At 40.6% G+C, this 24,403-nt stretch overlaps 1 protein-coding gene across 18 annotated transcripts in view; it reads right to left on the reverse strand.

The window, feature by feature from the left end:
• Positions 1-24,403, reverse strand: part of macf1a (microtubule actin crosslinking factor 1a) — a 215,483-nt gene that overhangs the window by 30,389 nt on the left and 160,691 nt on the right. For 16 of the 18 annotated variants that reach the window (XM_028035332.1, XM_028035333.1, XM_028035335.1 and 13 more), the window contains 11 exons: positions 8,682-8,843; positions 7,718-7,888; positions 6,673-6,839; positions 5,942-6,101; positions 4,807-5,133; positions 3,820-3,904; positions 3,227-3,453; positions 2,427-2,633; positions 2,004-2,231; positions 905-1,123; positions 240-443 (listed from right to left, as the gene is read on the reverse strand). In XM_028035332.1, the coding sequence (XP_027891133.1) occupies positions 240-443; positions 905-1,123; positions 2,004-2,231; positions 2,427-2,633; positions 3,227-3,453; positions 3,820-3,904; positions 4,807-5,133; positions 5,942-6,101; positions 6,673-6,839; positions 7,718-7,888; positions 8,682-8,843 (2,157 nt within the window). The remainder of the gene's footprint in view (positions 1-239; positions 444-904; positions 1,124-2,003; positions 2,232-2,426; positions 2,634-3,226; positions 3,454-3,819; positions 3,905-4,806; positions 5,134-5,941; positions 6,102-6,672; positions 6,840-7,717; positions 7,889-8,681; positions 8,844-24,403) is intronic. The other 2 variants (XM_028035331.1, XM_028035330.1) reach the window with 1 other exon arrangement.

Raw genomic sequence — 24,403 nt, forward strand, 5'->3', positions numbered from 1 at the left:
GACGCAAACCAAGAGGAACAAGTTTATGTTGGAGTTTCCATGACCCCCTTCCTATAAACACGATGCAATAAATCCTCGTTAGTTTCGAGAAAAACCACAAAAACATTTTAAAACATTTAAAAACAACCAGAAACTTCATGCTGTTTAGTAACGATGTCCTTTAACTCATTTAACACGTTTATTTTTAGTAAATGGAGACATGAGGGAATCCTGCAGCTGGAGGACGGATATATCCGTACCTGTGCAGACTGGGACACTGCCTCGTCCAGCGCTCCGGCGCGACCTTTGACCTCCTCTTTGATGGCCAGGTAGCGCCTCTCTGCCTTGGTGTAGCGCTGCGTCACCGTCGCCCCCTCCTGGAGGCTGAGCTCGGCCAGCTGCGGCCCGATCTTCAGCAGCTTGTCGATGTGAGGTTTGTGCTCTGCGATTGACTCCCTGAGCAGCTGCAGAGAAAAATCCTTCAAAGTGAGAATAAAATCTGACCTGCAGAATTATATCCAGAAAAAATGTTACTCTGCAAATTAGACAACACAATTAAAACATTGAGACGACTCAGACATTGATGTACGCTTTAAAAACCTCGACTCAAAGAAGTTATTCGTCTTTTCCTTATTTACCCACAAGGGGGCAGTAAAGAGCTTTGAGTCTTTGAGAAATAAAAATGGTCTGGGAAAAGCAAAACGTTGTCAATACTTTATATAACTTCATCCGTGATGAAGACTGTTCATCTTTGTCCCATTTCTTCTCAACACCCTGCGATATAGATTCCACACGACCACCACACCATTTAAATCAAATCCTTTTTTTAACAACTGGAAAAATAAATTACGTTTCTTCATTGTTTGTGTATTTTCCAAATAAAAGAAGATAAAAACACAAAATAAAATTGTTCAACATGTCCTACCCTCATCTGGTCCTGCTGCAGCCGCAGAGCGTCTGTGTCGATCGCCGGAGGCGGAAGCTGAGTGATGAGGGCTTCGGTCTCGCCCAGCCACGGCTCCAGTTCCTCGTAGGTCTCCCAGAACCGAGCCACCAGAACCTGAGCCTGCTCCAGAGCCGAGAACCGCTCGCTGTGGCTCTGGCTCACCGTGTCGTAACGCGAGCTCAGAGAATCCGTCTTCACCTGAGGGAGGAGTTAACGCGTGACATCACACACTGGCTCATTTATTACAGGTAATCTTCATCTCCAGCGACGCTGTCATAACAAATACTGCTGGACGATGACAGAAATTATAGCATTAAACAATAATAATGTCATTTTGAGACCATTTTCAACTAATATAATAATAATGGCTTAATAATTACGTTATCATTAATAGAATATTCTGTTGGAAAATAGAATAGAATATATTGTTGGACAATCGATTAAAAATTTGCCACATTCCTCTAATTTTTCATTAAACTACTTAATCCTTTTCTATACCACATTAAAAGATGTAAATAGATAAATACTTAATAAGAAGAAAATAAAACACTTGAGGAGTTTTGGGTAAAATATATTTATAGACACAAGTGTTTTTTTTCTTAATTCCTAATGTTTATGTTTTGTAGAGTTTTGGTTTAATTTCTGCTCTGAAAATGTTGGGTATTTTCAGCAAGTGGCCTTTTTTGAGTCTGTATACTCCAATTAAAAGTTAACCAATTACTAAATTAGCTGATTATATCATTAACAGACTAATCATGATTAATATGATTAATCGCTTCAGCCCTAAATGCAAGTTCGGCCTGTCAAAGACTAATAAACTTGACGATTTTACAGAACAAGCTGCACTGGAACTGGATTTTAAATATCCAAAGTAAAACAGAACGAAAAACAATGAATAAAAACAAAATAAAAACCATACAATCAAAACCATAAATAAGTAGATTATTAAAGTTTCTGTAAATAAAGTTACTCTTCAGAAAATATTAATGATCACACTGGAAATTATGGAGCTCATGTTAATTACTCCTGCGATGAATTGATTAATGCTCATCTCTATAATGAGAGGCTGGCGACGCACCATCAGAGCGTCCTTCTGGGCGTCGCTGCAGGCTTCCAGCACTTCGTCTCGGACGCTGAGCAGTTGGTCGACGGTGTCTTTGTGTCGGATGATGTCGATGTTGAAGGCCCTCTGCACCTGCAGCTGAGCCACGGTCACGTCCGGCTCCAGACTCAGCGGGCCCAGAGACGCCAACTTCCGCTCCGTCTCCCCGACCCAGGCCAGCTCTGCATCCACCGCCTCTTCATACTGAGCCAAAGGGTTCAGTTATCGATTAATGAAGTCAGAGCATTACCCAAAAATTATACTCAAGTTAGAGTATCACTACTCCAACAGTCTTTCCTCCTCTGGTTGGAACTAAATTTAATTGCATCCATAATTAACACTGATTAAAAAACATTAACAAAAACAGATTTCTCAATAACTGGATGCTTCCTGCAGTACCTGCTGCGACCTCTGGATGGCAGCTTGCACCAGCTGCACACGCTGAGTGATGGTTTCATCGGCGTGTCGGTACCGCTGGTTGGCGTCGGCGACAAGCCGGTCCAGGCCTTCGCGGGCGCGCCACGGCACCAGATCCAGCAGGGCGTTGCCCACCTCGTTCACCGTGTCCAGAACCAGGCGCTTCTCAGCCGACACTTTCTTCAGCTCCTGTAGCAAAAAAAACAAAAATAAAACACAGCAACATGAAGCTGAATGCGTCTCATTTATCTTTCTAAAAACATTTTAAATGTCACATCATGAAAATATCATCTCAAACAGGCAAAACCTGGAGACAGGAAACAGATTACATAAACAGAAATCCTTTCAAAAAATGTTGCTGAGGTCCAAGAATAAAGAGCATTTCTATGGAAACTCAGCTGTGGGTGGGCTGATGCTGGAACCGTTACAGACAGAAAGCAACGACTCATTAAAGCAAATATGAATGACTTTTAAATCTGTGATTAAACGTGTGTAAACTGACCTTTATGCCTCTAAATAAAGTCTGAAATCGGCTTTAAAAATAAACGTTTACAGCTGAACAGCGACCACAAACTTTCAAATTCAAAAATACTTTATGAATTCCAAAGGAAAATTAAATGGTGTAACACATATTAAATCAAAGATTATTCTAGATCTCCTGTAGCAGTCTGTATCACAGTGAATTTGAAGAAGCCTCTTACTGAAGACCCTGTTTTCCTCGGATAGTCTCACGAAGAGGATTATTTTTGTTTCAATAAAAACAAACGACACAACTCCCCCACCTTCTGTCTCTCCTGGTAGGCAGGTGAGGCGTCAGGCTCCACGTTGCTAAGCTCCGCCTCCACGCCGTCCAGCCATTGGTTGAGGTCATCGTGGGCCGCGGCGAAGCGCGTGGACAGCTGCAGGGCCTGCTCCAGCGTGCGGAGCGCCTTGCTGCTGCCGGCCGTCATCTCGGCGTAACGGGACTTGATCCCGTCCAGCTTCTCCTGGATCAGCAGAACTTCCTCACCTGGGAGGAAAACGCAGAGCATCCCGTCATGGAACCAGTGAAATTCAAGCACTTTTCAAGAGTTTTCAAGGCAAGTTTTCCACAATTATATAAAAACAATACAAATGAACTAAATGTCGGTTTCAATTCATTATTTCCTGACATTTATTATTGTTGCTAATGTCTTATGATGATATTTTACATTCTACTTCTATTTTACAGGGACAAGTTTAACTAAAATATTAATAATCACTTTCAAGGACATCATACAGAAATCAAGCACTTTCCAAACCTAGAAAATGATCAATTAAAATTCAAGCCTTTTTCAGGATTTTAAGAATCCGTATGAATCCTGTGGAAAATCCAGGACACTGAAAAGCAGCTCACCTGTGGTCTGCTTGAGTAAAGCTTGTCCGTTTTTGATGGCCTGATCCACAGTTTTCTTCCTGCTCAGGATTTCTTCATTAAGAGCCTGAAGAAGAAAAACAACAGAAAACAGCTTCATTTATGTTTTATATTTCTGCTGTTTCTCTAAAATAAAAAAGGGCAAAAGCTGCTTTTTATTTCCTTCACTTCAAAAACATAAAATTTTTCCAAATTATTTTGGTTTAGCTTCTAGTTCAAAAATATTAGTACACTGTAAATAAGACCAAACTAACCTAAGATTAACTTTTTGGCACGATATAGAAGCCAATAATTCCTTAATATTGGTGGAAAAGTCCTAATTATAGGTAAAATAATCTGACAGTTGAGCAAGACATTTCGTTTTTAGGTCAAAATTAGCTAAAAAGCTCATGTTAGCTTAAATGCGATCATTACGTTGGCTCACACTAACATGCTGAGTGAGTAACATTAACCTAATGCATTCAGTAAATAAATTTTAGTTATTGAGAAATAAAATTTAAAAAATAAAAGTTAGCTTAAATTCTATCTTTATTATGTTAGCTATACACTACCATGATGGCTAACACTAAATCTAAAGCTAATTTTGGTTTTCAAGGCAGTTAGCTACAAACCTAATGCTAGCTTAAATCCTATTGTTATTATGTTGTCTTAAGCCAGTAACAAGTCTAATTTAGCTTTTGAGAAAAAAAGCTGGAAAGCTAACATTAGCTTAAATGCTGTTATTATGTTAGATTATGCTAACATGCTCAGTAATATTAACCTAATTCATTCTGTAAATAAACTTTAGCTTAAAATGTCTTGTTCCAATGGCAAATTATTTACCTTTTTTATTTACTTTTTCATCAATATTAAGGAACAGAAATTAGTAGGTTAGTTTTGTCATATTTCAAGTATACTAGGGTATTTGTACCAGCAACTAGACCAAAAATACTTGGTGAGATTTAAGTTTTTTCAGTGTTGGGGTCGTACCAGTGTGTGTTTGTGCTGCTCGGCCAGCAGCTGGGGCTGGTAGCTCTGCACCGAGACCTGACCCAGTCTCTGAGCCACCTCCGCCAGCCAGTTCAGCACCTCCACCTCCTCCTCACCAAACAGCCGCGCGTTGGCCAGCGCCTGATCCAGCAGCGCCGCCCGCCCGGCGCACCAATGGGCGAGCTCGGAGTGACCCGACCGCACCGCCCCCAAGCGCTCACGCAGCCAATCACGATCGGCCGTGCAGCTGAGCGGGAACAGAGACTGGCTGAGGGACTCGAGGTGGTCAACCTCAGCCTCTCTGGAGGAAACGTCCTCCTGGAGCGCCTGGGAAGTGTGTGTGTGTGTGTGTGTGTGTTTTATATGAGCAGAAATGAGAAAGGAAAATAAAACAACAGAAAACAGATGGATGAAAACACAAAGTAAGACCATGCAGATGAGAAATTATAAATAACAACACAAACATTAAAAGATGATAAACTGAAACAACATGGATGTTGGAAGTGTGGTTTTTTTTTATCCTTTTCAAGTTATTTTTTGGATAAAAATGTTGTTTTCTATTCACTACTTTTAGGACTGCAACTAACAATTATTTTAGCATTTTATTAATCGGATAAAAAAATGTAACACTCAACAGATTCTTCACTTAACCACCTAAGCCTGTTCCATACTACTTTAGAAATACATTAAAATATACAAAAAATTCAATTAATTTTTTAAATAAGAAAAACATTTTATTGCGTAAAATGAAATACCGTAGCAGTGATTTACTAAATCTGAACTGGGTGAAGTCACACTGCCACTTCAGGAGTTTTGACTAAAACAAATTTACAGACTTAAGTGGAAAATGTGTTAAATTTTTGTAAAGTTTTGGCTGAACTACTGCTCTGAATATGTTGTTTTGTTCAGTAAATGGCCTTTTTTGAGTCTGTATACTTCAGATAACTGATTACTAAATTAGTTGACAGTTTTGATTATGGATTAATTGCAATTAATCCAATTAATCCATTTACATTTGTATTGATTTTCTATGAAGGCCGACATGACCGTTTGTTGGTTCTTCTCCCTAATCTAATAAGTAAGTCTCTAGTCTTCAGGTTTCTGAACCGGCGCCGGTTCCGTCGGCAGACGGTACCTTGTGCTTGACGATCTGCTGGGTGATCTTGGCTGTTTGGGTTCCCATGGGCTCGGCGGAGCTCAGGCGTCTCTCGGTGGCGCTCAGCCACTCTCCCAGCGGCTCCAGCGCTTCGTGGAACTGCAGAGCCAGAACCTGCAGCTCCTCCAGCTGCCGCTGCCTGAGACGGGACAGAAAATTGGGAGTTTTATTCGTATTTTATTGCTTTTGCATGCTTATTTCTTGTCATGTAAGCCCATTTTATTAAATATTCATCAAGTTTTTATTAGATACAAGTCTATCTAAAGCTTCTTCTAAACGGATTTGTCAGACACAAATCAGTTTTGCTAACAGCTAAAATATTATCTTGTGTGTATGAGTTTGTGAGCGCAAAGAAAAGCTTGCAGCAGACGGTTTAATCATGTTTCATACTTTCCACCATGGTGCAAAGCATCATTGTGAAATGAGATTGAGATTTCTGATGACTCTCTTTATTGTGGTTTCACAAATATAAATTACATTTACACCACAGCAACCAAACATTTTTCCATAACAGAAGAACATAACAGGATATAAGCAGGAGATATGAGGATGTCGACGTGCATCCGGGGCTGTTTTCAACTAACTATGTGGAAATATCTGATCTCTCTTTCCCAGGACTAAATAAGATTCTGTAGTGATGAGTGACTGAAAACAACCGGATCAAATGTTCTGGTGGAACTGGATCTGCTCGGTGCGGTGGGGGGGTTTACCTGCCGCCGGCCTTGTCCAGCAGGTCCGACCATCGCTCCGACAGACTCTGCAGCTGGACCTGGATCTTCTCCCGGTCCTGAGAATCCGCCGTGGCGGCGATCCTGGCGCCTTCCGCACGGATCATCTCCACGGTCGGCCTGCGGTCGTCTAACAGTCTCTGCAGCAGCTGCAGAACAGGAAGTGGGAACATTTTAAACCTGAAATCCGTTTTGAGAAGGTGAAACTCCCACCTACAGGTTTCTAACAATGCCTGCACACAGGACACTAAACCAGATTTCTCTCTGCTGGCAGCTGATACTTAAACTTTGATCCAAACACTATAAAACTTGGCAACAATGAAACATATTTGCTGTTGATTTGGTTAATGGATGAGATTATAAGAAGCTTAAATATGTCTGGATCAATGTTTCTTTTCCAATAATAAATCAAACTTAAAACTAATACTTCTGTTTTACACTGCAAAAAGACAAAACTTTATTTTAGTTGTAACATGTAAAAAATGTCTCGTCATAAGTGAGATTATCTGCCAATGGAACAAAAGTATATTTTTAATCAATATTAAACAATTATTGACTTAAAATAAGCTCATACATGTTGCTGAAAAGTTATGTGTTAGTTAGCTTTGTCTTATTTCACATGTACTATAATTTCTTCCTTTGTCTCATTAAACTAAACATTTTATGTTGTGCCGCCTGAAAACAGCTCATATCTTCTTCCTCATAAACAAACAGATTCTCAGAGCTTTAAATCGCCAACGTTGCTGTATTCAAACAGCCTGAGTTTGGTTTCCTGCCAGCAGCTGCTCTCTCTGTTTACTCTCTCTCTCCTGTCTGAACGGCGAAACGCTTTACGTCACAGAGGTAAACAAACATGATTGATCTGTAACTGGCTCACATGAGCACAAACACAGGAAATATGTGAGGCTTAACAAGGAAAAGTGCGTCTCTGGACTGGCAGACATTGTTTTTATAATGATCTATACAGAAAAATAGATGTAACGTAATAAAAACACAGATTTTTTGTAAGTTTATTGACATATTTTACCTTTTGCTCCTGGATCTGAGCCTTCACGACACGGTATTCAGCAGAAGGAGGCCTCTGATTGGCTACCAGCTCCTCCGTGTCGCTCAGCCAGCTGAGCAGAGGCTCCAGCGCGTCCTGAAACTTCCCACAATGCAACAGGGCCTCTTGCAGCTGGGCGATACGTTCTGCAACCTGAGGCCAAAAAGGAAAAGATAAAAACACTTATTATTATACAAACACTGCGACAGACTGGCGACCCATCCAGAGACCCCGCCTGTCGCCCGGAACGTTAGCTGGAGAGGAACCAGGACCTCCCGACCCAACTGGGGGCAAGGGTGTAAGAAAATGGATGGAAGGATGGATGGATGATTCAAACAAAGCAGACATGCACGGGATGATAAACATTTATTTTCGATACCATGAACTCAATCAAAAAAAAAAAGAAAATTTGAAAAAAAACTTTTGTGCAAATATGAAAAATATACAGAAACTTAAATATGAAGGTGCATCATTGGAGCGACAGACAGATATTTTTGTGAGTATTTACTTTAATAACTTTAACTTGAATGATGAATGTTACAAGACGGAGAAAGGCTGTGATGTATAAAAATAGCTGAACTGATATTTCAATTTTAGGATAAAATTTTTACTTTTACATTTTGTACTTTTTATTTCCTAAGACTTTGCCAAAAATAATAAATCAACTGAAATTGCATCAAGTAATAGTTTTTGATTGTTTAATGTAAGTTTAAGGCTCCTAAATGCTTCTTATTTTAACTAATTTAATCATTTTAAAAGGTTTTTATTCACAATAGCTTTGGTGAAACTTTTTCCCTTCTATTTAATTTGTAATCTATTAAAGTTAATACATTAAATTAGATTAAAAACTCAGGAAGCAAAGTTCATATTGCAGTTAAATAAACCAGCCTGGTTTTTGTTAAGCTGAGGGGTTTAACTGTTTTTATTTTGTTTGTCGGCGCCGTACCCGTTTGTTGAGCGAGTTCCAGCGCAGGTTGGTGGTCTCCAGGTCGTGCTCCAGCGCCTGCGTGTCGGTGTGCTTGGCGGCGCTCTGGATCAGGCCTTGACCAACGGCGTTGACGTGCTGCAGCTTCGGCTGGATGCCGTCCACCTGCTCACGCTCCACAGCCTGACAAAGTGAAAAAACATCAACTGACAGGAAGCAACTCCAAAAATATACCTTGATTTATCTTTTTTTTACCATGCTGCTTTTTTTCTTCATCCTTCTAAACCAAATGTTTTTCCAAACAGTTCAGATTTTCTCAACTATAAATCTAAGTGAACAAAGACGACAGATTAAGTTCCTTAAGGTTAATTTAATTTAAAATCGACATGCTTCCTTTAGCTCCATTTATACCATTTGCAGACGACAATAAATTAAATATCACAATAGAGACATGATCAATACCAATGAATAATACTTATATTCAACATTCAATATATCAAATATGCACTGGATAGCCCCAGCATTCTCAGAGATTTAGGAAGAGGAAAAGCTTTAGCCACTAAGCTAGGTTAGTGGAATCTACTAACTCACTCACTCTTTGGTTGCCTAGCAACAAAACAGTTGCTAGACTTTAGTTACTTAGCAACAACTTGCTGAGTAACTTGCACAGCAGCAGTTTCAAGTTTTGCCATCGTCTCTCATAATTCCGTAAAAATTAAAAACAACAGAGTGGAGTGAATAAAACAGGAAAGACATGACACCAGTTTGGCAGTTTTTTAGATACTTAAAACAGAGAAACTAATCAATAATTATTGATAAATTGACGCTGATAATGTGCAGCCCGAGTCACCACATTATCACAGTCCATCACAGGGACTCAGAGTTGCAAATTATAAAAACTGGATTGAAATGGTCTCCAGTTTCATTCAAAACACCGTATCACATTTACAGCAAACATGACCGCAAAAGAAACTGATCCGATCTGGGTCGATTCAGTCCAATTCCACACGGGCTCAACGTCATAAATTCCTGTTTGATTCTGATTACAAGGAACTGCAGTCAGGTTCAGTTGATTTATCAACCAGAGAAAGTTTAGTAATAAATCAGACAAGTATCGTTTTAAACATTGAGAGAATTTAGGGATTCCTGTCAAAATAAGACTTGGAAAACTGATGCATGCTTTTATTTTGTAGTAGATTAGATTATAATACAAAAAATCTTTTGTTACTTTAGGTCAACGAATCTCAAAATAGTTAACTGAACCAATATTTGACAACTTAATAGAGAAATATTATGATCAAGGTTCAGTAATGAAGTGTACATTTAGTCTGCATGACAACAATATGTAGCTACATTTAGAAGCAACTGGATCTGAGGAAGTGTGAATACTGGGAGACAGGAAGGGAACTGGAACAACGAGGGAGGAGGAATTAAAAAAAAATGGGATGGGAGGCGGATTAGGGGGATTAGACTTCAGGATGAGTGAGTAGCTGGCTGGAAAAGGCTGACTCGACACACACACACACACTTATTCTGGACTTCATCACAGACATTTATAAAGTATACACACACACACACAACGTCGCCTGTCTGGTCACATTACTCACACACACATACAGATAAGACTGGGAGCCATGTTGGGATGACAATGGGAACAGCCGTCAGACACTAAAGACAACCAGACTTCACTGGGCTGGCTGGGAAACACCCAGCAGCAGCCAACTCGTCTCCTCTGCCGTAATAAAACTGAAACCAAATACGTCCAGACAAAAGGCTCGTCTCACTGACACAAACATTCCACCTACAGCCACTTAACGAGCAAATCTGCACCTCATCCGCCTTGTTTAGGGTAAAACAAGCAAGAAAATATTGCAATGCTGTAAAATTGTTCATAATTTTCTTGGATTTTAATGGTTAAGTGTTGCAGAAATGACCACAAATTGGTAAACGTCACTTTTCAGAATACCAGGATATTTTAGAAAGAAAAGTCATTTCTGACTTGGTGGCAGCGTTTTCCACCAATCAGAACGTTTGGTCTAGAAATAAGTCTGCTGTAAACTAAACACCAGTTGGCTCAAAAACAGACCAGAGAACCATGTGAGATGACACTTTAGAAACTTTAAACTGGAAAAGTACCTGTTAGAATAAAACCGGATCCAAATAAACATCCTTAATGTTTAGTTAACTGCAGCAAAACAAACAAAGACATTTTTTGGATAAATAGAGAAAAATTAAGATTCTAAATCTGGAGTTAAATATGATGCAACTATCATTTTCATTTCTCAAAAAATTTCAAACTCAACCTGGCAAAAACTTGCTTTGGGAAATAATATGTTTAATTGGTTTGTGTCTATTTTAAGATTTTATTATTATTAATCAGGATGCAACTAACGATTATTTTGGCAACTGATCATTCTGAACATTAATTAATCAGATAAAAAAATTCATTCATAGAATTTTCATTTAACCACTTCAGCTTTTTTATGCAATATTAGAAATGCATCAAAAGATGCAAACTAACAAATAATATAAATCATTTTATAACTTAACATTTGTTGTCTAAATATAGAACATATTTAGAGAGAAAGTTTTGTTTTCATATTAAATGTTAAATTTATATATATATTGCACAGTTTTGGCTTCATTATTTTTCAGCAAATAGCCTTTTTAGAGTCTATACTTTAAGTGAACGATTAGTCAGTTACTAAATTAGCCGACAATTATTTCTAATATTGATTTATCGCAATTAATTGTTTCAGCTCTAATTATTAATATTAATAGTCAATATCTGACATAAAACTTGTTCTGCTGGATTCCTTTAAGCCATTCTTTTTATTCTCAATAATTCGCTAAATCCATAATTTCACCCTGTTATGTCCAACAGCTGACCAGCAGGAACGCCACATCACCACAGAAGGATTTTTTCCCATTCTGGTTCTGGGACTAATTCCCTCAGAGTGGGGGTCCGCTGCGGTGATGGGACGGACAGGGGGGTCCGAAAGCTGCTGAAATCCTGACATTTAAAGCAAACCCACAGAGGGTGAAGCAGAGATGGTGGTGATTTGCGGCGCTGCAGCAGCCAAACCCCAAACAGCCACACATGAGATGAAACCCACACATGCAGCAGAAAAATATCTGAACACTGAGGAGAAGTCCAGTCAGAGAAAACTGATTATTACTTCAGATTTTACTTCATTATGGTTTGGCTTAATTTCTGGTGATAAAGACTTTGCGTTTTTCTTATTTATTATGTAATTAAAGAGAAAGTATTATGTATTTTCCAGCCACATGGTGCCATTTTATAGCGCAATCAAGTAACTATGTTACCTTCAGTTGTTATAAAGATGCTGTAATATCAAATATGACTTAAAGAAATTTGACTTTGTAATGTAACAATGTAACTTCCTTCAGGAAGTCATCACAACATCGATCCTTTATTAACCCTTTAACTATTTTTTTTCAACCAGCATTTTACTGAAAAGTAGCTCCTAAAACGAGCAGATGTGCAGTTCCACCAGGTGTTCGCTAATTGCTGCTGGCTAGTCTGCAGGAGCTGCTCTGTGAGGTAGAAGCTCATTAGCTTGGAAACTGCAGCTCTGAGGAGGTCCTGTGTCTCGAAGGCATTATTGGTAAAATAGTCATTTCTGTTGTCTGAGTTGGAGTATCTGAGGAAAGCACTTTTAGTTGTGGGATGTAATGGATATATTAAAAACTAAAGATTGTTCTGGGATCATTTCCATGTTTTCAAATCATAAATATAATATCTTGCTAGAAAAAAGAAAGAAATATCTACTTTTTGCGTTTTTATGAGAAGAAAAAGCATCAGGTCAGCTGAGTTAGACAGCAGGTCTTGGTGGTTTCTCTCCAGTTTTAAAACAGACATGGCAGAAAAACCCTCCTCTTCACTGACATGAGGCAGTTATGGACGTTTATCAGATGTTTTCTGAAGCCGAAGTGCTGAAGCTATAGGAGCCATGAGGAGCTGAAGAGACGACACCCAGCAGACACATAAGAAAAGACAGAACCACCGCTGGCGTTTTTAGGATGCTTTAGGCACATTCAAGTCTATTAACTTTACCCAGTAAAAGTGAAACATTTAGACACAGGTTTGGTTCCATCTAGTCTGGCTTTGCAGCCAACCACAATTAGTTTTAATGTTTTTTAATTCCATTTTATTGTCTAGACATATACTATAATCAAATCTGAACCAGATGAACCCATAAATAATATGCCAGGTTCCGGCTATTCGCAGTACATTATTCGCTTATTTTTTGAGGAATGTGACTCCAAAATCCACCAATTTGCAGATTTTACCGTAAAGAAAGTCTAAAGTATTCAAAAGGAAATACCTGGAAGCATTAGAGTCATTAGAAGCAAGAAGAAGTGGAGCTAATAACCACCAGCTCTCTTTTTGCACTAAAACAGTGTTTCTCCAACTTTTTCAGGAACACTTAGCTCATTTAACAAACACTCACAGACCACCTAACATGAAATTGGTGGAAATATTAGTCTCTTATTGTCGTCTTCTCTGTTCATTCCAATGAGGTGATGCAGTTTTGTAAATCATGATCAAGTTTATTCTGGGTGTTTTGAGTTATTTACAGATTCTGAAAATGTGAATTCAATGATGGAAAACACATGGAAATCAAAAGAAAGAACTTTTTCATCAATATTAAGGAATTTTTGACTTAAATTAAGCCCCTATATTTGCTGAAAAGTTACTTATGAGTTAGTTTTGTCTTATTTCAAGTGTGCTAAGATATTTGCACTAGTAACAAGATCAGAAAACCTTGGTAAGATTTTGTGTTTTTGCTTAGGGGAAGCAGAAAACAGGACGATATTAATATTATTTGTGCAACAACTATAAAATCAACTAATTGTTTTTCCATATGTAATAGCATTTAGCTATTATTATTTAATATTTTAAATATATCTAAATTTTAATCATGCTAGCTTGGTGCTCTTGGGGGCCCTCGGTGGTGTTTGGGCCGTTAAACAGCCACTTAACTCGCATTATGCCTTGGGCCGGCCTGTGCAGATGCTCTGGAAGTTGTTGAGTGTTTCTGATTCTCCACAGAGGGTCATAATCAGTTCACACCTCGGCTCATCTGGCTTAAATAAAACACAGCTGCAGCCTTCATGCCAGGTTTGGGGTAAAAAGCTCCACAGGTACGAGTGTGTGCAGGACGGAGCGTGAATGAGCAGCTTTTGTGTGTTTTTGTCCCTGGATGGTGGCGTTGGGCGTCACAGCTGCCTGGAACAGGAAGTCTGTCGGCCAGAACAACAATGGCTGCAGCCGTGACCCCTCAGCCCTCCGCCCTATCCCGACATGCGTGTGTCTAAGATACGGCGCAACGGAGAGGGAAAATAAATCAAGCCCTTCTGTATGTCATCGACATACGAGGATGTATAGAAATGCAGTTTTATTCCTTTTTTACTCATGCTCTGGTTTTTCTCTGCGCCGCCACTTCGGAGTGTTTGAATAAACCACAGCTCTGGAAAAATTCCCACATACTTGTCATTCTTCCCACCTCCGCCAGCAGAAACCACGCAGCTCCGAGCTGAGCTCACTTCACCGTCATCCTCTTCCTCACTTCGTTGCTCATCGTTCCACCTTTTTCCACTTCCTTTCTCAATCTGGCCATCCCTTCATTTTCTTCCCTCTCCACTCCTCTTTGACTCAACCAGTATCTGGACCGCAAACCAGCACCGTTTCCAGTTCTGAAATGAGGCTAAAAACCAGGAAAACTGACTGAGAGAGCAGCTGGTGGAGCGTCTCCTGTTTGCCAAACAGGTGCAAACTTTTTTTTTCTTCAGGTTTTTACAGTCTAGATGTCTTTTTTAAATTGATTTCTGTGATTCATGCCTGAATCTGTGGACAAAACGAGAAATCAAACATCCTTCCAGACAAAGTAAAGAACAAAAACTCCTCAGTGTGACGTAAAAACAAACAAATTATAAAATTATTTTCCCTTTTTATGTGAAGTCCTGTACGATTTCATGAATAAAATCTTTAAGAATAAAGACAAAAAAACCTGCAATAATCCTGGTGCGAATTTGCAAACCCTAAACTAACGTTTATTAACCATTTCCTACTAAGTAGTACCAAAGTTGTTCAGACAGATAAGATGTCATTTATAGGACTAGTAAAGCTTTTATTCTGAAATATTCTGAAAATGTCATAATGAACACAATTTCACCATGATAGTGTTTCTATTAAATAAAAAATGTAATTAAAATCAGACGTGAATACGTTTGTTGACGTGATAAGTCATTGAAAAACATGGCAGCGACAGATGTAAACAATTACATGAGATGTATTCAAATTCCAGTGTTTCCATTGGAGTTTTCCGAAATATCCAAATTTCAGGACGGTTGAAAAACCACCTCATCCTAATGCAAAAAACGTTTAAAAGAGACTGGAGACCTTTTGTGTGAAATTATGAACCAGGAAGTGGCAGAGATGTCCTCAGACAGATGGATTCCCAGTAAAGAAGCCAGAATGCAGAAACGGATATTAAATAGGCTCCAAACATTGTTTATTTCAGCCCAACGTACCTTTTTTACTTTCCATATTTTCCCTTAAAATCATAAAGACCTTATTTTAACAGGGGCTGTGAACACTATCTAGACACTAATGAAAACACTAATCAGGTTTACTGTGTGGAAGTGATCACACTGAACGCCTTAACATTTTTAAAATAATCGCCATGCATCCGTGTTATCAGGTTACTGCAGCAGTTAGCAGAGGAAGCCATGATTGGTCAACAGACCAGATGTTTTTGCATCTGTTTATGAGCTAAAAAAAAACAACAGTAATGCAGCTGATGCTACGACAAGAAACAAGCTGATTTAAAAGCTTTCCCAAACACTCCATATATCAAATCTCAGTATTGTAAACCCAGAGTAGAGAAATAAAACATTAATAAATAGTAACGTGTATTAATATATATTAATTAAATACATATTTTAGGCCTATTTCGGATTTTGAAAGAAGCATATTGTTGTGCAGAAGCATGAAAACGATTGTTTATCAACTACTCCATTTACATTTCACTTTGGATTTGATGTTTTTAGATCTGGGAGCAGCTGATTAGCATCTCAAAGGCTATAATAATACCTGAACTACGACCCCAAATCCCAGAGGAGGAGAAAAGAGAGAGGAGGAGGAAGTTCAGACCATCTCTTTTATCTATCATAACGGGCAACTGAATCAAGCCCAAAAAAGGAGCCAACCAGCGTGTTATACGCATCTTATCCCCTACTTCAACGACTGCCTGCTCAGCTTTCTTAGCTGTTAGCATGTCATTATGCTGTCTGACTGAAAGCAACAGTCTTCAGTCAGAGGCCGCCACACATTCGTTGTAAGATGGACTGCTACCAAAGATCTGTTGACTCTTTGAAGGTATTCGGATAGTATGACTTGAATCAGGCAAGACGAGGGGAAAACATCCAGTTTTTGAACCAGATGCAATAAAAAGCAAAAAATGAACCATCTTCATAAGCCCTCTGGATGAATATTTGACATGAAATACATGTTTTAAGAGTAAAATCACTGAAGAAGTCAAACTAAACATTCTTTTTATGTTTTGCCTCTCTGAGATCTTCGCTCGTTTCTGAGCAACAAGCTTCAGACCAGAAGGAAAAGTGAATTTTTCTGCAGCGAGGTTGAGGTGTTTCTCCTGCCAGCAACATGGCAGCCAGAAACGGCTCTGCCTACACCACACTCCTCCTCCTCTTCCTCCTGCTGCTGCTGCCTCGTCCTCTTCCTCTCTACCACTCTCGTCCTTCACTCCTTCCTCTCTTTCCTGGATCGAGGAAGGAAAAGACTTCTAAACTAACCGCAAGCTGGGAAAACTTTGACTTTGTTGCCAGTGAGGCTTTGTCTCTCTCGCTCTCTGGGATGGAAGGGGTTAATGGTTTAATAAATCCCATTTGAAAGCGACGCCCGACATCAACAAACAGATACAAATCTCATGCAAATATGAGCTGCATTCAAGCCCAGTTGGCTGGAACCTTCCTTTACATCTGGTGTCCGGCCAGATTTTGTTTCCCTCCTCTGAGGTTGGATTTTCTCCAGCATGATTCATCTACCTGAATACCTTTCGCTTTTCTGGGTGGATGTTCAGGTTTTATTATTAGAAGCATTTTTAAACAAATAAAGTGCCAATAAAAGAAAAACTAAACTACCTGCTGCATCATTTTGCTTTCATCTCCTGCTTGCCTCCATCTTTTTCCAGTTTTCATCCCGGAGGCGGATCTCTCAGAACCAGAATTACCACATCAATCAAAACCAACGTTGGAGCCGCCGACCTGCAGCTCCTGCTTGTGATGCTCTAAACGCTAAAAGCAAAGAACGTAAAATAAAATCTTAGATACTGTTTTTACCAGATCTAATTTCAATCTATTTTTTCGGGGTTTATTTTCTAAAAAATAAATTATTTCCATCATCCCTTCTGTAAATTGTAGAACAAAATATTAGGGCCAGGCTGCAAGAATTTTTGTCTACAGGTGACTATGATGCTTCCTTTAACAGGTTTGGATATTTCTATGGAATATACGAAACACGTTCTTGAATATTAAATCTTAAATTTTTTTTGCACAAAGTCATTCTTAGCTATTGAAATTTTAGATGTGGTTTAGGGCCTCTGTCATTTTAAATCCAAATAAGGTGATGCTGGCCACGCCCCCCAAACTCAACGTTTGCACTCGAACGTGAAAATGGCTGCAAACAGATGCGCAATTATACAACCGTACATGTTTGAAAAGCATCAATGGGGCTTCCTGCACAACCAGCAAGAATAGGGCAAGTGGTTTCTGGATGGTAAGTCAACAACGAAACACTTATCTTTTCCAGTAGCCATTGTACTGCGAATACAGCGGTGAAACCAGCTGACCAAATGTGCGGGGTTGCTAGGTAACGGACTGGGCATTGCTGGGGTTGCTAGGTAACGTCGCAGTTCCTGCTGACTTTTGACTATTTCCCAAAAGTTTTAGAAACGGCTCATTTTTTTGGGTGATTTTTTTAAAGTGTTTGGGTTGTTTTCTGGAGACAAAATCATGCTATCCAATGCTATGCTATTCAAAAATTAAATCTTTAAAGATCCAAAATTTTATTAATCAATAAAATCTATTTATCGGCCATCTCTAGGAAAATGCCACCAGATTTAAACCTCCAATAAATACCACAGAGTAACAAGAATGTTAAATTTTCTGCAGATCTCAGCTGATGGTTTTAATTGGCCTAAATTGGTCCAGATTTGAGGACTTTAGAGTTGCAGCTGCTTCAGGCAGAAACATTTCAGATTCGCCTGCCATCGGTCGGTCTGGCTGTGCTGCATGTTCCCACGCTTCACTTCATCGGACGGGACGGAAAGCCAGTCCATCTGTCCGTCTGTCCCTCCGTCTGTGGACAAACTGTGCTTTAAAACGAGATCCATGATAATCCAGAGTCCTGCTGCTTGTTCCAGTGTTTCCCAATCCGTCACTTTATCCGGTCTGAGGGATTCCTGCTTGGCTGAATATTTTTGGTTTGCCCACAAAGCTGAAGAATAGCGCTGGGCAATATGAATTAAAAATAAAATCTACAGATTTTGTCCCACAATATCAGATTTTTTTTCTTAGTTTGTGGTTCTTCCTTTGACATAGATTCAATTGTTTGCATAAAATCTTAAGTTTTTTAATCATACTAGAGCCAATTTCCATTCACATTTTTGTTTTATTAAAAAGAAATTAGAAATAGCAGAAAATATTTTCAATTCTGTTACTTGTACAATGAACTTGTAGGACCAGACCACAATTTTTTTTAATTATGAGAAAATAAATTTCCCAAAGAAGTTCACCAATTTCTTTGTGAAAGTCCTGCTGTTCCGCTGTTGAAAATAATTTGATGCTATGTTTAAATTTAAAGTATTTCCTTATCTAAAACTGCCACCAAAATATAACGTCACAAGATGCTCAGAAATCCTCATTTTATTTTGGTTATTTTCCATGTTAAAGTTCTCATAAAATTACTACTTCATTCTCCTAATGTTACGTCTTTATTCTGGTAATACAAACGCTTCATTCTTGCATTATTTCAACTTTACTGTTGTATTACAGCGACTGTATTGTTGTAATATTATGACTTTAGTCTTGTAATTTAAATCTTAGATTGGCCCTAATATTCTATCATAGAGTTGACTTGAGCTAAAAGTCCAAATAGAAGCTGTAAAACAAGATGGCCGCCCTGGAGGCTCTGGCATCACTCTGAATTATGGATCCCAAAGAGTATTGGTGAAAAAATCCAGATTTTCAAAATAAATTCAGATTTAACCACCAAATATGTGATTATTTGATAAAATGGATTACAGCAGCAGCATGTTACAGCGTCCCGGCCTCAGAGTGTTAGCTGTGGCACGCGCTTATCTGAAATCTAAGTTTATATTCCCCAGACTACTTAGCAGGCTGTTTGTTTAGATGGTGTTGGCAGAGGCAGAACCTCCTCATGCAGAGCCGCAGGATTTATTTCTCACCTCCTTATCTCTGCCACAAACCACCGGGCGTGGGGGAGGGGAACCGGACGGGACGGAGGAGTCAAGCGAGGACAGAGAGAGTTTCATCAAGGCCAAATGTTTTCTGATGGACTCCATACAAGAGTCCAGGTTACAAATCAACTACTGTTACAATTAGGGAAAAGAACTGGGGTTGGGAAGGATTTGGGTGATTTTTACTTTGTTGGTTTCTAAGACAAACAGAAAGGACAGGGCTGGATGACTGGATGGACAGATGGATGGACGGACGGACGGACAGGGCTGAAAACTTAATTTTATGCTTTAAAAAAAATGAAAAAGTTTTTTTTATTCAAAATAAAAGCACTTGATCAAGTTTTTCTGGAAACTGTCACAAAATTCTGAAAGTTTTAAATGTCTCATCCATTATTCCTGAACCTGAAGAAACAAAGTAGTAGACACTGGTCCGTCCGTCCGTCCATCCGTCCACCTTAAAATCCCCCAAATCACCCAGCTGGTTGTTTTGAGGAGGACCTTCATCTCTAATCTGAACTCTTCATCTCTTCTCTAATCCCTGCTCCTCCTGCAGATGAAGTTCTTTTCAGCTGCTTTGTGTCCAGATTTATGTTTGTTTGGTCCTGACCCGCATCTCCTCACCAAAGGTGAGGGCTGGAACAGAGACGGGTCAGTAAATCAAGAGCTTTCATTGAGTCTAAACTAAGCTCTATTACAGACCAAAGCAAAACCCTCAATCCATTTATCTGCTGTTTTACCCGGCTGTGAATTGACTCATTCCTGATCAGACGGAGAATATCGTATCGCACTGAGAGAGAAATTGGTCATTCATGTTCGCTGCAGCCCTCAGTAAAGGTGGAGCTGATACCTGATTGCATTAAACTGAAGCCAGAGCAGATAAACCAGCAGAGCTAATAATAAAAAACAAAAATAACAGCTTCCCTTTGACACGAATATAGAGTCCAGGCGAGCAACTAATGGAAAATATAATGTGATTAAACACTGATTGAATCATTCAGGCCCTCAGCATACAGAAATAATTATATTTATCTGCCATGGGGACATTTTTAGAATGGCGTCCAGCCACAGCCATGGTAGGAGAAACTTTACCATAGGAAATACTTCCAACAACAGAGAAATTCTCTGGAAATTTTCTACAACACATCTTCTTCATAAAAAAAGACCAATAAAAACACCGTTCAAACAAAGCAAATCTGACAGTCTGTCAAACAATATGTTTTACCTGCAGCTCACATACTTCAGGGAAAAAGGGGAGTGACAACAATGGGTAGGTTGGTTACAGAATACATTATATTCATTTACCTACCCTGTAAATCAGTAAACCTGTAGACACTGTGGCTACGCACCAAGTAACACAATGGGAAGCTCAAAGTCAGTCCAAAACGTGTCAAAATGTTCTGTGAAACAACAAAGCCTTGCAAATTGGATGAGCAGGAACAAACAAGTAATAAACCACAAGTATGTGGATGGATATTAGGGCTGAAATGATTAATCGGAGTATTGCAATTAATCAAATATTGACATAATCAAATAATTTAGTATTTGTATATATCTATATATGCTCCAGTTAATCACTAACTGGAGCATATATACTTAATAAGGTAATTTGCTGAAAAAAATCAATATATTGAGAGCAGTAATTAAACCAAAGCTGTAAAAAATGCATTGAAGACAAACACACCGTTGTCTGTAAAGAGGGTTTAGCCAAAACTCAATTTTAACAGTTCTAACTGTTTTAGCTTCAGCTGGTTCAGATTTACTAAATAAATGTTATTATATTTTAGGCAATAAAATGTTACCTCTCTTATTTTATAAAGAAATTGATTTTTCATTTATTTTCATCTTTAATGTATTTCTAGCATAGTATGAAAAGGCTTAAATGGTTCAATTAAAAATCTGTAGAAGGTGCCAATTTTTTAAATCTGATTAATCAATTAATTGTCACTTGCAGCCCTAATGCATATTAACAATAACCCCCATTCTGACTAAAATGCACCCCCCCACACACACTAACCCCACAGGCCTATAAGTAGCACCCTTGTTGCATCAATCTAAAGCTCGACTGAAAGCCAACCAGCTAATTATGGCGTCTAGATAACTTTAGCACCCCTCCCATACATTTTCCACACCATGTCTACATCAGTTGACATCCTTTGCTTCCACATTCTCACGTCTGCATCCGACAGCTGAATACCAAAAACCTTAATGATCAGACTAAAAGTAAAAACTTACCTCCAGATGGGAGTCTGTGTCCAAACACGCAGATTCTCTCTCTTCTTCAGTGCTCTGATCTGCTTGTGAGGAATGCATAGCCTCTGTTTGGGGCCCCTCATCCTGGGGCCCACATGCTTGTATCTGACCTAACTCCGTCTGGGAGAACAGGCTTTGCAGTAGGCCTGGTTCAAGCTGATCCCAGGTGGTGTCACTTGAAATAACGGGGGTAAAGTCTGGGGCAGAGCTGTCCGACTCCCAGTCGCTGTCGCCGGTCATTGAGCCCAGGACAAACTCGACCCCGTCCACACCGGATTGGGTCCCCTCGGAGTACGAGTCCAAGTCAAGCTCCTGAGTATCCTCGCAAGCTGAGCCGCCCTCCGAAGGACCGGGTTGGGGCCGTTCAAGGGCAGCCAGGTAAACAAAACTATCAGGAGAAAGGATTGATCCATCCTCCACCTCTTCTGGGTCATGGTAGCAAGGTGGCTTAGAAATGGGACTGGGGGGGAAGGAGTCCACAACCGGAGAGGGGGGGCAGTCACTGGAGCACTGGGGAGGCACAGACACGGCCAGGTAAACAAAGCTATCTGAGGTGACAAAGGCCTCGGAGTCTCCAGCATCCAAACCTGCACCACAGGAGTCAGATTTTTGCCGAGGGGATGAAGATGGAGGTGCTGAGTCTGATTCAGGGATGCTGACAATCACGTCTGTTCTAGTTTCAGAAACTGGGACTTGCTCAGGCTCAGACGATCCTGAGGCTACATTCTCAGACACAAAGGATCCCTCTTTTGGGTCAACACTTGTTTCTGTTAAAGGTCTGCTTGCACATGGAGGGACTGCTGCTTCTTGACCGGAAGTTACAGCATCCTGTGTACATTCAGTGAGGAGCGGAGGCTCCAGGGAGTCATCAGTGAAAGCTCCCTTTTTGCTATCCAAACATGGCTCAGATTGATCCCACTCTGTTCCCAAATCGGCGTTTTCTTCTCTTCTCTCTTCTTCCTCCTCTGCATACGGGTTCAAAGGTCTTTGAGATGGAGAGGAAGTTGGCTCATCATAATCTTCCCCATCATGCTCAGACGACGCCCCGCTGTCCAGGTCTGTTTCAGTCTGTGAAGGCTTTTCAAGCCCACAATCTGTCCGAGAAACTGTACTGATCTCAGTTTTTTCCGGATGGGATGTTTGGACCTCACTGGAGTCCGACTCCAGTTGTTGACCGAGAGCAGAGTCGGTCGGGTAACTTTTGTCCTCCTCCTCTACCTTCGTCTTATCCTCATTATATTCAGAGTCACATTCTTCGTCTATGAAGCCGTGCTCCCTTTCATGATCTTTCCAGTTTAGGATTTCTTTTATGTGCTCAGTCAAATTTGATTCAGAGTTTTCTTCAGTTTTCACAGAATCAAATTCAACACTTTCAGGGTCTGCAGAGTGAACTGAATCCAGAGGAAGAGTCCCACAAGTCTTTTCTTCCTCCTCCTCCTCCTCTTCCTCTAAACAAGGCAGAGTGTAGGGATCACAGATAGGCTCCGGGTCGACACTCATCTCCACTCCCTCCTCCCCCTCTTCCTCTCGACACTGCCTCTCTAGCTCTAAGAAGAGGTAGTCTGACTCCGCTCCTGAGCTGGGGGACGGTGAGGTGCTGGGGGCCCCAGGGCCTCCAAACCCAGTAGGGGGCGTCAGCACAGGCCAATGTCCGGAAGAGCCTGTTAAATCCCATCCCTCTGATTCCAGTGTTTCCCTATCCCAACACTGGTCAACTATCTCCCTGTTCTCCAGTTTCAGAACTGCCTCCCACTCTCTTTCCTCTCTTAGAGCTCGCTCCCTTTCTCTTTTCCAGGCCTCTTCCTCCTTAGTTGTTTTCCTGTAATCGTCTTCCCCTTCCTCTTCGAGCTCCTCAAGTATCCTACGCTCATCCTCCTCAAATTTGAGTTCGGATGCGGTGCGTTCTCGGAGCTCGCCACCCTGAGTGCCCCATCCAAGCAGCCCCTCTTCCTCTCCTTCATGACTGATACAGGGTGACAGAGGAAGGCCTCCATAAGCTAAACCATCTTCCTCCTCCTTCAGGTAAGGAGATGGGGGGTCTAACAGATAAAGAGACTCCTCGTCTGTGGCATTATCCTCACCCAGTAGAGGAGGCAAAGGAGGAAGTGTGGGTAAGTTGCATCTCAGGCCAACCTGAGTCCTTTTTCCTGTGGTTATACTCCGAGGCCAGGTGCGCGCTTTGGTTGGGGGGCAGAAGACAGGTTTTGGAGGTATGAGAGGAGCACTATCACCATGGTCCTGATCCAAAAGAGGTGAGTCCCTCTCTGAATCTGAGGTCTTCACAGCTTCAAAAGCCTCTTCAGGGATGAGTCTGATTCCAGCTTTAGAAGAGCTCGCAGTCCGTCTGTGCTCCTCTCGTTTGCTGTGCGTCTGTCGAGGCTTTAAGGGGCTGCGCTGTGGTATTTTTCCAGACGGATGGGGGCCTTGCGTTGGGCTGATAGCAGGCGATTGTTCCTTCAAAGGAGAAGACACCACATGACTCTGTTTCTGTTGCTTCAGAAGTAAAGGATTAACCTGCTTCTGCCTGCTGAGAGGATGCTGCTGGGGGCTAACCGCGGGTGTCAGAGCTGGTGGAGTGGAGACTGAAGGAGTCTGGGGTGCGGATGACAGAGGGGAGGGAGTGTAAGGAGGTAATGAAGGTGTGGAAGATGTGGGAGTGGATGGGGGGAGTTGAGAGGGAATCTGTTGGAAAGGAGACAGAGGAATCCCTGCTCCAGATGATCGTTTCTCTGCCCCATCGACAGCAGAGAATTCAAGTCTTTCTGCAAACTCAGGAAAACTTGGGTGCATGAAAGCTTTCCAAGATCGTCGGTTTGGATTGTCCTTCTTGTCTCCACCTTGATGTCGCCTCTTGACCACGGCAACCACTCCCCCAGCTCCGGATGAGGACGGAGCAAGGGGCAAACCTGAACTTCCGACTGGCGGAGACATTATCTTAAGATCACCAGTCAGCTTTAAGGCATCAAA

This window comes from Xiphophorus couchianus, chromosome 13 (assembly GCF_001444195.1).
Source record: "Xiphophorus couchianus chromosome 13, X_couchianus-1.0, whole genome shotgun sequence".
Lineage (NCBI taxonomy): Eukaryota > Metazoa > Chordata > Actinopteri > Cyprinodontiformes > Poeciliidae > Xiphophorus > Xiphophorus couchianus.